This window comes from Panthera pardus, unplaced genomic scaffold (genome assembly GCF_024362965.1).
Source record: "Panthera pardus isolate Hobbes unplaced genomic scaffold, ASM2436296v1 HiC_scaffold_10, whole genome shotgun sequence".
NCBI classification, from domain to species: domain Eukaryota; kingdom Metazoa; phylum Chordata; class Mammalia; order Carnivora; family Felidae; genus Panthera; species Panthera pardus.
The window spans coordinates 33,981,605-33,996,896 of record NW_026526655.1 but is presented as its reverse complement, the minus strand read 5'-3'; the positions used below and the strand labels follow the sequence as shown (position 1 = coordinate 33,996,896).

Genomic DNA, 15,292 nt, shown 5'->3' with positions numbered 1-15,292 from the left:
TTTTTTAAAGAAATCACTCTGAATACAGCATGAGGAATGCATTTTAGGGCAGAAAGAATTACACACACACACACACACACACACACACACACACACACACACACACACACCGTTATAAATGCCACTTTACATGAATAAGAGAAAGTGTTTGCAGTTCAGAGATTAGAGATGAGAAGCATTCTGCGATCTTTCAAAATAAAATACTAACAGAAATACCTCAAAATCAATCTAATGTCCCAACTGTCTCATGCTCCTTGCAGAGGGCATGATTCAAAAGGGTTACATTTTAGACAGTCTTAGTTTGTTCTACGATCGTCCCATTTAGCAATCCATTCGTTCAAACGGTGTATTAATACAAATGCTACGAGATTAGGACAAAGCAGGCTGTCTTAATACTATCTGGTAGTTTAAATTACAACAGGAAAAAAACGATAGTCATAAGAAAGCGCTATTGTAAAGATGCTATGGATCGCGTTCTGTCCAAGGATTCAGTTCACACGTTCCACATTTCAAAAGTCCCGCAAAAATGACGTGTCACCCATCCACAAAGCCAACTTTAAGCCCCATAAAAGCAGGACAGCTCGACTGAACACAAAATCCTAATAGCTCAAACATAACTAAGGCTCGCTTACCACCTGCTTCTTTCCCATTCGGTCTAAAACCCTGCTTCCCCGCGGCGCTCAGCCTCCAGGTTCGAAGAGCTCACACCCCGCCCCCTGCTCACTCCCGCCCGGGCAGGCCACGCGCAGGCGCCGTGCGTCATTGGACTGCGCGGCACTGGCTGCTGTGGCTCTCAGCCCTTCTCTGCAAGGTGGGGGCGAGGATAAGCGCGGGGAGCTGGTTGGGCCTTTGCAATCTAGCCTTGCAGAAAAGGGGACGTCGGAGTGGGGGTTGACGTGCCAAGGAAAAGAGACTCCAGCGGGCATAGGACAGCAATCACGGTTCCACCCATGGTTTCCCAAGTGGTTGCAGTGATTTGTTCCTGGGAGGTGGGAAAAGACCATGATTAAGTCTCCGCTAGGAAACTGCGATCTCTTTCCTGGGCAGGTAAATGCCCTCCGGGAGGAATCCGCACGAGAGACCTCGCTGGCACCCCGGGAACACGCAGGGGGCGGGAAGGCAGCGAAGCGAGACGTTGTCATAGCAACATCGGGCGCTCAGGCCACCAGAAACTTCACGCCCTGCTTCTCCCCTGGCTCCAGGAGTTCGGGTCCCGGGGTCGGGGAGAACTTCTATTGCCCGCTCCAGTCTAATCCTGTGAGCACCAAATGGGTGGACGCGCACACATCACTGGCAGTGCTCTCCCTTTGCGATCCCCAGCCCTAGGCATGGCCCCGCCTCAGGGCCAGCTGAAGCGTTAGGACAGCACCCTCCACCGCTGCCACTTCCGTGGCCGAAGAGCCGCTCACCGGTTCGGCCTCCAGGCGGAGCCCCGAGTCCGCCCTCATTGCGCTCTCCCAGCCGGGGTCTCTCAACGCAACGGCCGGCGGCCCGAGCCTGGCCCCCGCGACCGTGCCTCCGGGACCTGCGTCAGGCGGGGGCTTTGCGGTGTCGGGTTAGGCCGCAGCTCTGGGGGCCAGGTCTCTGCCCGCCTTCGCTGTGTCAAGCCCCGCCCACCAAGGCGTCAGAGTTAGGGAGGGGCGCTGTTAGCCCTGTAGTGAGCCTGGTGGAATCACTTTTGTCAAGCAGTGAAGAAATGAATGAATCAAGTAGGCAGTCAAGGGCTGTGAGCAGAGAATAGATACCGCTAAACCCAAAACACTCTGTTGGTACCGAGAACTGATAATCGGCAATGCCAAGATTGCCTAGAAGAGCCAGGCACTGATCATCCCTAGAACCAGAAGTCTGGAAGGGCTAAAGTTACAGAGAGGGAAGGAGGCAAAGCATAAGAGACTCTTAAAAACGGAGAATAAACTGAGGGTTGATGGGGGGTGAGAGGGAGGGGAAAGTGGGTGATGGGCATTGAGGAGGGCACCTGTTGGGATGAGCACTGGGTATTGTATGGAAACAAATTTGACAATAAATTTTATATTTAAAAAAAAGAAAAAAACATTTTACCTTACATGGACAAATATGAATAAATATCAATTGAAATATTAAAAAAAAGAAACTGATCTCTGAACATAATAGAGACCACTCCACTGCTTGAACATAATGTGCAGGTAGCAACCAGAGCTGACCCGGACCAGACTGAGTTTTCATCTGAAGGAGGCACTCATTGACTGACTTGGCGTTTGATTCTTTTTTTTTTTTTTTTTTTTTATTTATTTATTTATTTTTTTTTTTTTTTTGTGGTTATTCGAGAAGCAGAAGGCGTAGGGGTTTCGTACTTGCCCACATTTGGGTCGTGTGGTAATCAAATTGTAAATCAACGCTGAGTTCAAAGTGGGCACCGGGAGTTGTTTTTTTTTTTTTTTTTTTTTTTTTTTTTTAACGTTTATTTATTTTTGAGACAGAGAGAAACAAAGCATGAACGGGGGAGGGTCAGAGAGAGGGAGACACAGAATCTGAAACAGGCTCCAGGCTCTGAGCTGTCAGCACAGAGCCCGACGCGGGGCTCGAACTCACGGACCGCGAGATCATGACCTGGGCCGAAGTCGCCGCTTAACCGACTGAGCCACCCAGGCGCCCCGGCGTTTGATTCTTTAACTTCTTACCCTTGTATCTTGTTTATTGTGACTTTATCTTGTGTCACATATGTGAAGTCAAGTTAAACAGGTAGTGAAATGTCATTCAGTTTGGAATCCTGCATCTGTTAAAATTGTGTAAATCCTGCTTTATGAGTGAATAAAGCTGACATTATGGAAAGACACAAGTCATGTACCACCTTTACAAGATGCGGGAGACACCCACGCCCCCACACCACACACACACACACGCGCGCGCGCACACACACACACACACACACACACACACACAAGCCCAGTGTTTCAGGGTGGGTATGTATTGATACAGGCTAGTATCAGATTTTTTTCCAGGTGTGTGGGTGTGGGTGTGTGTCTGTGTGTCTGTCTGTCTCTGTTGATACAGGCAATTCTCAAATTTTCGCCAGTTGCTTATCTTCCATCTCTGTAAATCAAGTTTAGGAAAACTTTTTCTCAAAAAAACAGAAGATCAAATCCGAGATAACCTAAGTATCATTAAAAATGACTTAATTCTCTTTGGTTGGGGTTTCTTGGGGGGTTAATTTTTTTCCTTGGTTGTTTTTTTTCCCCCTTTGGTAGTTGTTTTTTTAAGATAATCACTTTAAGTAAAAAAGAACTACAAATACCTTGAAGTATGCACTTGGTTTCTTTTATAGTTAAGAAAGAGATTGGAGGAATAGAGGGATGGTGTGGGTATGGGGAATGTTAGAGAACGATGCAGAAGATAAACAGATACAGGGCCAATAAGAGTGACTGCAAGTCTCAAGATCTAGGGAAGAAAGAAAAATAAGACTTCATGGAATAGCATCCTCACCTTGTGGTTTTCTCAGATACGAGTCTCTAGGACTAAAGTCAATTGCCCTTTCCTAGTTTAGGCATAATATGGACGTTGGCTTTTAGGCAAATTAGTGATTGTTACAGCTCTGAACAGAAGAATAATTTTTTTCCTTGTAGATTGATTTATAAATGATGAGGGCAGTGTCTTTTCTGTAAGTTTTCACATTAGATGTGAAATGTGTACATTAACCCTTCTTTCTTGCTAAGTCAAGTAAAAGCCATTTTCATAAAATAGAAGTTTCATGAGGCAAAATCCAGTTTCTGAAATTAAATACTACTTATTTTATTTAGGGAAGCTCTTTTATCTGAATTGTACAAAAACCGCATGAAATCTATGAAAGGTTCTCATACTCACTGGCTTAACATTGTTCATACTCCTACCGTTGCTGCATATGAGGTAAAGGAAAACATTTTTTCCTGAAAGCCAAGGAGGTAATTCTACATACATACAATGCAAATATTTTTTTTTCAAACCGGACTAATTAATAAACTGCACCACTTTTAAAGTTGTACACATTATAATGGAGCAAATCCTGCTGTTTTAGATTGCAGCTGTTATTCCAGAGCTCTGTAACAGATGAATATTGTTAAAACCCCAGCATTAAGCAGGAAGCCTCATTAAGACTCAGTGTCAGAGGAAACCCATGTTGCTGGTACCCACTGAGGCTCCTCCTGAGCCTTCTGAACTGCAGACAACAATTGGGCACAGGCATCTTGCAAGTTGTCATTCACAATCACATGATCAAAAAACTGGCCAAACTGTGTCTCCATCTTTTGGGCTAAATCCTCCATCTCTTGTAGATCTTCATCCTTCAGGAGAAATGAAAAAATATGGATAGCACAGACTTAATAAGATAAATATAAATAATACACAGTTTGTTTTGATGTTATATTCAGTTGTGAAACTATTTATAAAAACACTTAGGTCAAATAAACGTCCTCTATTCTAAACGACAAAACGTATGTTTCTATCTTTACTCTTACTAAATGTTTCTCTGGTCAAGACTTTGCAAAACTAAGTAACAGTTGGTAGCCAGAACAACCCCCTCAACTTCTTATTTGGACTTATATTATTCTATTATCTAAACACTTGAAGCTTTCAAACCATATATAACGAAGAAGAAGAAGAAGAAGAAGAAGAAGAAGAAGAAGAAGAAGAAGACGACGACGACGACAGCAGAGGAGGAGGAGCAGGAGGAGGAAGAAAGGGAAAGAAAGAAAATGAAATTTACCAGTTAAATATAAGTAAAACTTACACATAAATTTCAAATGAAATTTTAGAAGGTAAAATACAGTTTCTAAAACTAAATACTGATAAGAATGATATCATTCTGCCACTTTCAACATGAAGATGGTGACCTAGTTCTATTGAATTAGACATACCCTAATTGTCCTTTGCCTCATGATGCCATGACTTAATTCACTTTTGATATCGATTTCCTCTATTGTGAAATGTTCATTTAGTGAGAGTCATTTGGCCTTCCTTGGAACTAATGCATTAACTTCACTGCTGTTATTTTCTTATTTGTCCATAACAATTAAAACAGTACAGCTTTTTGACAGTGCAATCATAAAAAACAAATAGGGGGGAGCTTGGGTGGCACAATCTGGTAAGCATGTGACTCTTGGTTTTTTAGCTCAGGTCATGATCTCACAGTTTGTGAGCTTGAGTCCCAGGTCAGGCTCCGCGCTGACATCGCAGAACCTGCTTCATGTTCTCTCTCACCCCCTCTCTCTTTGCCCCTCTCCTGCTCGCACTCTCTCTGTCTCTCAAAGTAAATAAATAAACTTAAAAAATAAAGTAAAAAATAAACACAAATACAAATGCAGGCACTGCAATGTTGTGGCAGCACTCCTTTACAAGATGACAATACTCATGATCCAGAAACAATTTTGTTGATTTGTTTAGCTTGCCATAAAAATGAGAACACAATTTTAAATGCCTATGAGATTCAGAGAATTTATCCATGGACTCCACTGTCTGAAACGCAAACTGAAGAATCAGATTTTCATACAGTAGTCACTTAAAAAAATATGAAGACAGAAATAATAACAAAGGATTATACAAATATACCTGTTTTTCACTTCAGAAGCACATATATTAAATTTGTTTTTTTTTTAGTTTTTTAACATTTATTCATTTTTGAGACAGAGAGAGACAAAGCATGAATGGGCGAAGGTCAGAGAGAGAGGGAGACACAGAATCTGAAACAGGCTCCAGGCTCTGAGCTGTCAGCACAGAGCCTGATGCGGGGCTCGAACTCACAGACCGCGAGATCATGACCTGAGCCGAAGTCGAACGCCCAACCGACTGAGCCACCCAGGCACCCCTTAAATTTGAAACAATACAGATTAACATGGCCCCTATGCAAGGGAGACATGCAAACTTATGACGTATTCTTTATGTTTAATTTCAGTTTTATAAGATGAAAAAGTTCTAGAGATCTCTTGCATAGTGTGAATATATTTAACACTACTAAACTGTACAGTTACAAATGGTTAGGATGTTATGTTTTATGTTATGTGTTTTTTACCATATACACAAAAAAATAAGTGGATGTAATATATTGATCTAGGTGATGGTTATCTGGGTATATGCACATGTAAAAATTCATTAAGCTGTTATACATAAGATTTACACACCTTGCTGAATGTATATGATGACTTAAAATAGTTAAGGTAGATTTAATGAAAAAAATAAACTGGAAAGAAACTAGTTATTCCAGGAAGAGTTCACTGATAAATCCCACCTGTCTTGGCCCCTCTATTATTTCCATCATCATTAATACATAATATTTGCATTTAGAAATATATTTTATATAGATAACTCATATTACATATAAGATATATTCACTACAACATTTTAAAAGTAACTTCTCAAACTCTTTCATAAGATAAATAATAAAATATAAACATCAGGCTTGTGCACACCCAGTTTCCACGTGGCTTTGCAAACTGTGGCTTGAGGTCATTTTTTTTTTAAACTTAAGCCAGACTAGAAAAAAAAAATAATAGTATCATAGCATTTATTAAACATTATTTTAATATCTACAAATGATATCCAGTAAAAAGGACAAACCATAGGGCATTTCATTATTCATTAGAAACAAAAATCACATTCCTTAACACTGGAATGTTGTGAAAATAATACAGTGATTATTTTTTTACTAGAAAAAAAATACATCTGTCTATTTTCTCTGTATCTTACCTTGAACTTCATGTCCACAAAGTAGTCTGTAATGATCTTGGCATTTTTCCGAGATTGCTTCATACAACTCATGTTAGATGGCTTTATAAATATGACATAGGGCTTTAGTTCATGGGTTCGAGCTATTTGAATACCCTACACAAAAAAAATAGGTTCATATTTAAAAACAGAAATCTTAATTTCCTAGAGTCAACATGAACGTTCTCAAAATTTCTAAGACCAGAAATTAGCAATTATTTTCAGCCAATTTATTTTTATTTATTCTCCTTTGCCCTCAAGTCTTCAACTCTAAAAAATAAAAATTTTAATAATTAAGAGATGGGGTTCTAGAATTAAAATTAAGTTTAAATTGTGGCTCTTCCTCTCACTAGTCATGACACCCTTATGAAATCTGAGAATAGGATCCTATAAATAATCTCATGGGAAAGAGGCAAAGACAAACTCTGCAGGTGGATCAGTTCTGTTTCACCCTCACTTCCCCTTCCTCTTGGCTATTATCTTATATTGGATACTACTGACGTCTTCACACTGACCACCAGCCTTGACCCAAGTAAGAACAATTGTCTTATCCCCTGATTCTCTTTAGTACACGTGGTATATTTAAAATGACTACAAAAAAAATCCCACAAAATACAAGGATCGAAAAATGGAGCCTATACATTGTGTGTTCTTTATCCTAACTTGCTCACTCCTGCCTCACTCCACATATAATCTCATAGAGGTAGCTACAGATATGACAACATGGGAACCTCACCTCCTTGTGTAAAACAACATCTTATTCTCTCCACAAATTTCCTTAATGCCTTTGTGATCAAAGTCAAAACAGGATTCTAACTTTTCTTTATAGCCACCAGCTCAGTTCTCTTTTTGTATCTGAGAAGCAAGACTCATTCCCTAACTAAAGACAAGATATTGGCAACTGTTCCTTTACATAAGATCCTGGTCCTTAGATATGGTAAGTGGTCTTATCCCTAAAAGGCTAAAAGAATAAAATGTCTCAACTACGATCTACAGCAATATGCACAAAATGCAAGACATTCATTCATTACTTTGGGGAGATGGGAAATATTCTACCATAGACCTACCTGAGGCTCTAAGTCCATGACACAGATCTTTCCTTCATCAAGGACTGCTTGAACAGCATCCACGCTGGTTCCATACAGGTGGCCTTTGTATTCACCATACTCGAGCATCCTGCAAGGGTGCCACAAGGAAAACAAGAACTCTTTCTACAAGTAAAATACTATTATAGTAACATGAAGATAAACTCCAATGAGATAGAACATAAATATGTGGACTTCGGTAGCACAAGAAGAATTATCAATAGGAGAAAAAAAATATTAGGAGATCTAGCACTCCACTATTTCTCCAAAGTCTCTAAGACTGGCAACTCAGTTCTGCTCCCTCTCCCAACCCAATAAGTTAGTGTAGTAGTTGATCAATTTGCATTTCCTTGCTTAACTCTTCAGAAACAAAAGGAATTGCCCCAGAAGCTTTGGATAATGCATAAAAATGGGGCATGTATTTTGAAGGTAAAATAACCAAAGGTGAGAATCAGATTCTGAATGTATAGCCTACCTGTGACCATACATGAGGCTTTCAAATGTTTCCTTTGACACGTAATGATACTCACGTCCATCCATTTCATAACTCTTTTTGGAACGAGTAGTATCTATCAAAAAACGGAATTTAAAAAAATGTTTTCAAATCTTTGAAATGTTTTGGTTTATTACCAATATACATTTGGATAAATATTTCTAATCAAAGTAAATAAATGAATACATAAACAGGTAAAAAAAATGCTAGAACCAAAAAGACGGAGCCTAAATTGGTGATAAGAAAATAGAAGTTCTCATCAAATCAGTTCATCTATAAATCTTTATTAAGTAATCACAGTGTGGACATGAATGTATTAGGTATTGAGCTAGGATGGGGAGACCCTAAGGGATAGCTGCTCGTACTAAAAAACAGGCATGAGTGAATTATATGTGAGCCTTAAGATGCCTAAAGGCCCCCAGGTAGCATATCTTATGTTTAGATAATGCATTTCCCAATATCTCATTTCATTGCTCACACTGCTAGCTTGATGAAATGCTATTTCATCACCATAGTTTACTGATAACTAACTGAAGATTTTAGAGAGTAACTTGCTCATGTACACAAGACTAATGAAAAGCAAAGTTGAAAACAAGAACCTACGTGTTCTGACTCCTCCTAGACTAATATTTTCTGCTACACCAGATTGTCTCTGAATTGAAAGGAGAAAGCCCATGACAGTCTGTCTGCAGTCTTGCCCAAATGCATTGATAGCCAAGGGAGATGGTGATTAGTTTTAGGGAACTCCAGAAGGGACTGGTGGAGTCTGGATTCAGTCCCATTTTTTTATTATAGATTCCTCAAGTTAAATAGTACTTGGTGTAGAACACAGGAGCTCATTGAATAACTGAAAGTGATTCATTTTCTGTTCATCTATTTATTCAACGAACATGTACTGAGTGCCTCTGTTCTGGATATATTAGCTTCCTAGAACACACAGATGAATGAACCACAGTTCCAACTCTGTGTCCTATATATACCACAAAGCTTCTAGTCCTTTAATCTGCATTGCCACAAATTCTCCCTGTTCATAAAAAAAAATGGCATATTTGCATTTGTACTTGACAAAGTTTAAGAATGAAATATATGAACACTTGATAATACCAACACATGGAAATTACAAAGCAGGAACTTGACACAGACCCTAAATGATAAAAGGAGTTATGGACATTCAAGAGGTTTAAAAAACAAATGTCATCTGAGAGTCATCTTTTTTTTTCTTTATTCAAGGCTCTCTGCAGATCCTTAGAATTCCTACAGTTATGCCACCTCTCCTATAGCTTTGTACTGAAAAAAAAAATTCTGGTAAAACACTATACTCTCGGGTTATAATAAATTATGTAAATATAAACCTAAGATTACTAATTCTCCGTGGCTTCTATTGGACTATATTTTATATGGTAGGTTAAAATCTGTGAACTAATGCATAACTAGATGTATTCATTTTAAGATTAAAACTATTTACTCAATTTAGAAAGCAAAATATGGGCAACATTTTCTCATTTGAATGATGACTAGCTATACTGCTTACAATTATTCTATGTTCCATGGGCATTTTATTTTTATCCAGATTATTGAAAAATGGTGATTTCTTCTGTGGTTTTGTTTTAATTCAAGTTAGTTAACATACAGTATCGTCTTGGCTTCAGGAGTAGGACTCAGTGATTTATCTTTTACATATGACACCCAGTGCTCATCCCAAAAAAGTGCCCTCCTTAATGCCCATCACCCATTTAACCCACACCCTCCACCCACCTCCCCTACAGCAACCCCTGGTTTATTCTCAGTATTTAAGAGTCTCTTATGGTTTGCCCCCCTCTCTGTTTTTATCTTATTTTTTCTTCCCTTCCCCCTACGTTTTTTGTTTCTTAAATTCCACATATGAGTGGAATGAGGGCTCTTTCCCTAATTTGGCTATTGTTGGTAGTGTTGCTATAAACATTGGATGTTGGAGATCAATGTCCATTCTTACACATGTGAACAGTGTTTGGAAAGCACAACCTATGGTATATGATCATAAAGCAACTTTTTAAAAATTGTTTTTAAGTTTAGTTATTTTGAGAGACAGAGAGAGCAGAGGAGGGGCAGAGAGAGGGGGAGAGAGAGAGAATCCCAGCAGGCTCCATGCTGTCAGCGCGGAGCCCTATGTGGGGCTTGAACTCACGAACCGTGAGATCATGACCTGAGCCAAAACCAAGAGTCAGACGCTTAACTGACTGAGCCACCCAGGCACCCCTATAAAGCTACTTTTTCTGTCACCTACTGCCTTCTGTGGGACAAGACCTTCTCCTGGTCCTGGATGAAAATCTAAGCAGTTATCAGGACTCTTCTCATTACTCTTAGGTTAAAAAAAAAAAAAAGGGCCACCATCACCTGTGCCACAAACGCAGTCTTGATCTAATAAAATTCCATTCCCATGTAATAATCAAAATTATGATTATTTTAGGCTTCTCCTCCCCACACCTGGCTCAGACTTGCTGCAAGCAGGGAAGCCTGCAGTCAGAGAAGCCAGAAGTCAGGAAAGGGAATAGGATTCCTCTCCTCCCTTTCATTGCCTCTCTACTATTCCTCTCCAGCTTTCTAACTGTCCAAGGCTACAGTGCAGAAAGGAGAAGAAAGAGCAGGAAAATTCTCACTTCACTGATACTGATGCTGGATACTATAGGCTCCTTTTAGATATTTAAATCTGGTAGATATTTAAATCTGGCTCTGCTCTCCTAGAAGATGCATTGGGTTATTCTGCAAACCCTATCACCACCACCGTTGCCACTGAGTATCTCAAATCCATCCCTATGCCAGCTAGTCACTTGTGATTTCTCAAAAGGTAGCTACTTCCCAGACTATAGCCATTGGCCACTCCTTTAAACTCTTTCCATTTTTTCAGGTATAATTCTGACATCAGTCTTCCATGCCCCCCAAACTGCAGGGAACGCATGCAAAGCTCTTAAGTGGTTTCTCTAAGTTCCTCTCTCTTGTGTTCAGATGAAGAGGAAGAACCTACATGCACATGCTCTTTCCTGCCATGGATGATATAATCATACATACAGACATATAAAATTATATCTGTATATATTGAAATTTTCAAAATAAAATAAGGCATTTAAAGAGCCAAGCACAGTGCCAGGAAGATGGTAAGTAATTAATGAGTGTTAGTTATTATTGCTAAATATTAGTTTTCCTGAAGAGTCATCTATATAGTCATTGAGAAATGGAAAAGAGACAAAGTCCCCCTTTAAAAGCCTACATGTCAATAAATCAATTCCCTCTATTAAAATAAATATAGTTAGAAATATTATACAAGGACTATCCCTAGTGTCTGATATATTTTTACAACAAAAATGGTATGGCATAGTTAACTGAGATCAATGCATCTGCAGAGACAAAGACAGTTTTACCGAAACATGAACTGCTAGGAAAGAAAAACTACACATACGTGGCACAGCACTTTGGAAATGGCTAGGATTACGTTCAATAAGTTGTCTTCTCAGTTCATTTACTCCAACGCCCGAAGGTCCTAAATACAGAAAGTCACATGCAGAAATTATAAGATGTGAATAAATATAATTTTGTGGTAAAATCATCATTTCAGTTCTTCTACTGAAAAAACTTGAGAGCGAATTTTTTGGGAAATGTTTTTAGTTTCTCACAAACTGAAACAATTCCAGAAAGCTCTTAGGAATTTTCCTGGTGACCCATGGAGTAACCCACACTTCTTCAACATTCCAGAAATAAGCTGGGGAATTGCAGGAACCAGTCACCTCAGCAACCTTCATCTAATGTCGGACACTGAAAATTCTCTGGCCTCATTTCAGATAATCTGAGACAATCTGCCTTTCCTGTCAAATGAAGTTTCCATCACATCACAACCCAGAAATCAGCCCCTATAATTATGGGTCCCATGACTTATAGAATTCAGACATATTTCATTTTTTTTAAGTTTACTTATTTATTTTGACAGAGAGAGCAAGTGGTAGAGGGGCAGAGAGAGAAGGAGAGAGAGAATCTCAAGCAGGCTCCACACAGTCAGCACAGACCCCAACCTGGTGCTCGAACCCACAAACCATGGGACCATGGCCTGAGCCAAAATCAAGAGTCAGACGCCCCCAGACATACTTCCTGATAGATAGTTGAGTCAACACTCTGTGTGCAACTGGAGTCAGAGCTGACTTCACGCAATTACATAGGGCCCAGGCTTAGCATACTACACTGGGTTTAATGTTCTTCTTTTGCCTTCTTGAAATCTTAATCATCATTAAACAAGAAGCCCTTGCATTTTCATTTTGCCCTGAGCTCTGCAAATTATGTAGCCAGTCCCGGCTGTAGGGCATGTTGTTCTGCTCTACAGGGGCCTCCCTTGATTACAGTTGGAATACACAGAGATGGCAGCAAGACATTAGTTACTACAGCTGCAGGGACCAGCTTTGCAGAGCTCTTGGTCACAAAAGCACGTCACCCCAGTACTGTATTTGCCCTGTTCTTTAGCACCATATATAGTCCAGAAAATTTTAAACATTTTTCTAAAGAAAGTGGTTACAAATTTCTTAGGGAAATAGATCTTAAGGATTTTTATTTCTTTTTTTTAAATAAACTGTGGCTTTTTTAATGTTTATTTTGAGAGAGAGACAGACAGAGAGCACATTCAAGAGGAAGGGAGGGGCAGAAAGAGAGGAAGAGAGAGAGAAGCCCAAGCAGGCTCCATGCCCTGCAGTGGAGGCCCAATGCAGGGCTCAATCCCACCACTGTGAGATCAGAACCTGAGCTGAAATCAAAAGTCAGATGCTTAATCAACTGAGCCACCCAGGCACCCCAAGGATTTTTATTTCTCATACAGACTGATAATGCAGTCTGGGGGAATACTCACCTATGCTTACAGAACAAACTCAAAACAGGTCAAAAAAAGACAAAACAAAATTTCATAATACAACCTGTTAATACCCCCAGTGTATCATGGCATACCACATTTAACTGTAAACAATAAAAACATGAGACAATAAAGTTTTATTTATAAACACACATATAAGACAGGCTTTTTTTTTTTTTTAAAGGTGTTTATATTGGCGTCCCTAAAGAATTCTAGTTTTGCCACCACTCCCAACACAAAACCACTGACTCTAGAAGGAAAAGTTCATTATGGGGGAGGAGAGACACAGTTCCTGAGACGTACCCACGAGCACTATGAGGCGGTGCTTGTCTGAAGGGCGTCGCTGGTACCTGACCACCTCCTCGTAGGGGGCGCCTGACGCGCTCAGACAGCCGCTGGCACTGCAGACCCCCGCGTGCTGCTGGCGCAGGTGAGACTTCCGGCGGCAAAGGCGCATGCTCCGGCGGAAGCCAGCTGGGAGGGTGGAAACGCACAGGATGTTACATCCAGGTAGGAGAGATTATTTCTCTTGCCCCGTCTGATGGCGCCTGCAGTGACTGCAACCAGCAAGTGTTAATTAACATAATCATGTCTGTCTAAAGGTAGAAAATAAGAAGAGAACAGAAGGAAAAATAACAAAATGCCCCCACATGTTGCCGCTAAGTTGCACCCTGTGCCCACCATGTGCCAGGTGCTGGGGTTCTAGCGGTCAACTAAATCAAACTCATTTCCTCATGACATTTACGTTTTATGGAGGAGGAAAAACAAAAGTAAACACATCAACAAAAATAAGTGCTTAGAAGAAGGGGCAGTGGACTGATGGGGGTGTTTCTTCATGGGGAATGAGGGAGTTCAAGTAAAGCATGTGTGAAAAGGTAACATGAAGCAGACACGGGAATAAAGTAATGGAGCCAGTCAGGAGGCATCTGGGGGTGAAAGCAGCCCAAGCGAAGGGAACATCAACTGCTAAGGTGCAGAGAAAGGAGTGTTTGGGGAAGCACAGAAAGGCTCGAGTAGGGCAGGGTCCTGAGCAGTAGGGAGAAGGGTAGGACGTGGAGTTGGAGAGGAAGCAGAGTGTTGGATTGTGGTCCAAATGGGATAAAAAGCCACTGGGTAATGGAGAAATGGGTGTGACATGGTTTGATTTATGTGTCTGAAGAATTCCTCTGTTGCTTGGGGAGGATGTAAAGTGTGGGCTCAGGGGAGAGCAGCTAGGAGACCCTTGCAGTGCCCCAGATGAGGAAGAATAGTGGCTTGGGCCAGGATAGAAACGGGGGAGCAGGCTGATCACTCACATTTTTCAGATGGATACACTAAGACATGGGTTAGGGGGCTGCTCACAACTATGTCATCAGTGGCAGAGTTGGACGCTTTAACCATGATTTCTGAACTCCTAGAATCCTGCTTAACCTGCCCGCTGAATCACAGAGCTTTCTGGTATTTAAAAAAAAAAAGAGCTGTTCCCAGGTCCTTTCAATAGGTAGAGCTAGGGACTATATGTATATGTATAAACACAAACACATACACACACACACACACACACACACATCTATATCTGTATCTGTATATGTCGAACACCATGAGTTCACACCAATACCCACAAAGCCACCTCAACATTGCGTGATTTATTCCAGCCACCACCACCTCCCCACTTTCTGTATGTTTCTCAGTGAGAAACCTGACACTGATTGTCCTCAATACATTTACTTCTTAGTCAAGAGCACTTGTGCAGGATGGGGACGGATGGTGTCAGCAACCTGGCAGAAAGTGTCAGAACCCAAGCTAGGTGAGGAGGCCATCTTTGTAGAGGCTGTGAGGTGTCAGAACCCAAGTGATGGCAGCTGTCCTCCTCACATTGCTCTGGCTCTGACAACCTGTACCAGACCACCATCATCCCCTGCATAAACGTTCTCCTAATACTGCTCAGTGATGCCCCACCCCAGGCTGCTTCTTTTCCACCTTTGTGCAGATGCCTTCCCTTTTAGCATACTTAATGGCGTTGGGGCTGGGTTAACCTCAAAGGGATACAGAAAAGTGGTCCCATGTTGTTGTTTTTCTAAGCTCTCTCAATGATTCTAATGTGCATCTTGGCCCGGGGAACCAACATTTCACTTTATAGATCCTGCTGTTGCCCCACTGTCTCAT

The 15,292-nt window shown here is 40.8% G+C and overlaps 1 protein-coding gene and 1 pseudogene across 8 annotated transcripts in view; one reads left to right on the top strand and one right to left on the bottom strand.

The window, feature by feature from the left end:
- LOC109259195 (transmembrane protein 237) overlaps positions 1-15,292 on the bottom strand; it is a 67,289-nt gene that overhangs the window by 20,533 nt on the left and 31,464 nt on the right. For 6 of the 8 annotated variants that reach the window (XR_008423389.1, XM_053906280.1, XM_053906270.1 and 3 more), the window contains 6 exons: positions 13,451-13,621; positions 11,720-11,800; positions 8,269-8,362; positions 7,776-7,884; positions 6,691-6,825; positions 4,144-4,292 (listed from right to left, as the gene is read on the bottom strand). Coding sequence is in view for 7 of the 8 variants with exons in the window: in XM_053906280.1 (XP_053762255.1) it covers positions 4,144-4,292; positions 6,691-6,825; positions 7,776-7,884; positions 8,269-8,362; positions 11,720-11,800; positions 13,451-13,621 (739 nt within the window). In the remaining variant the exon portion in view is untranslated. Of the gene's footprint in view, positions 1-632; positions 789-1,409; positions 1,615-4,143; positions 4,293-6,690; positions 6,826-7,775; positions 7,885-8,268; positions 8,363-11,719; positions 11,801-13,450; positions 13,622-15,292 lie in introns of those variants that run through there. The other 2 variants (XM_053906290.1, XM_053906295.1) reach the window with 2 other exon arrangements.
- LOC128772721 (U6 spliceosomal RNA) lies at positions 5,792-5,891 on the top strand (annotated as a pseudogene).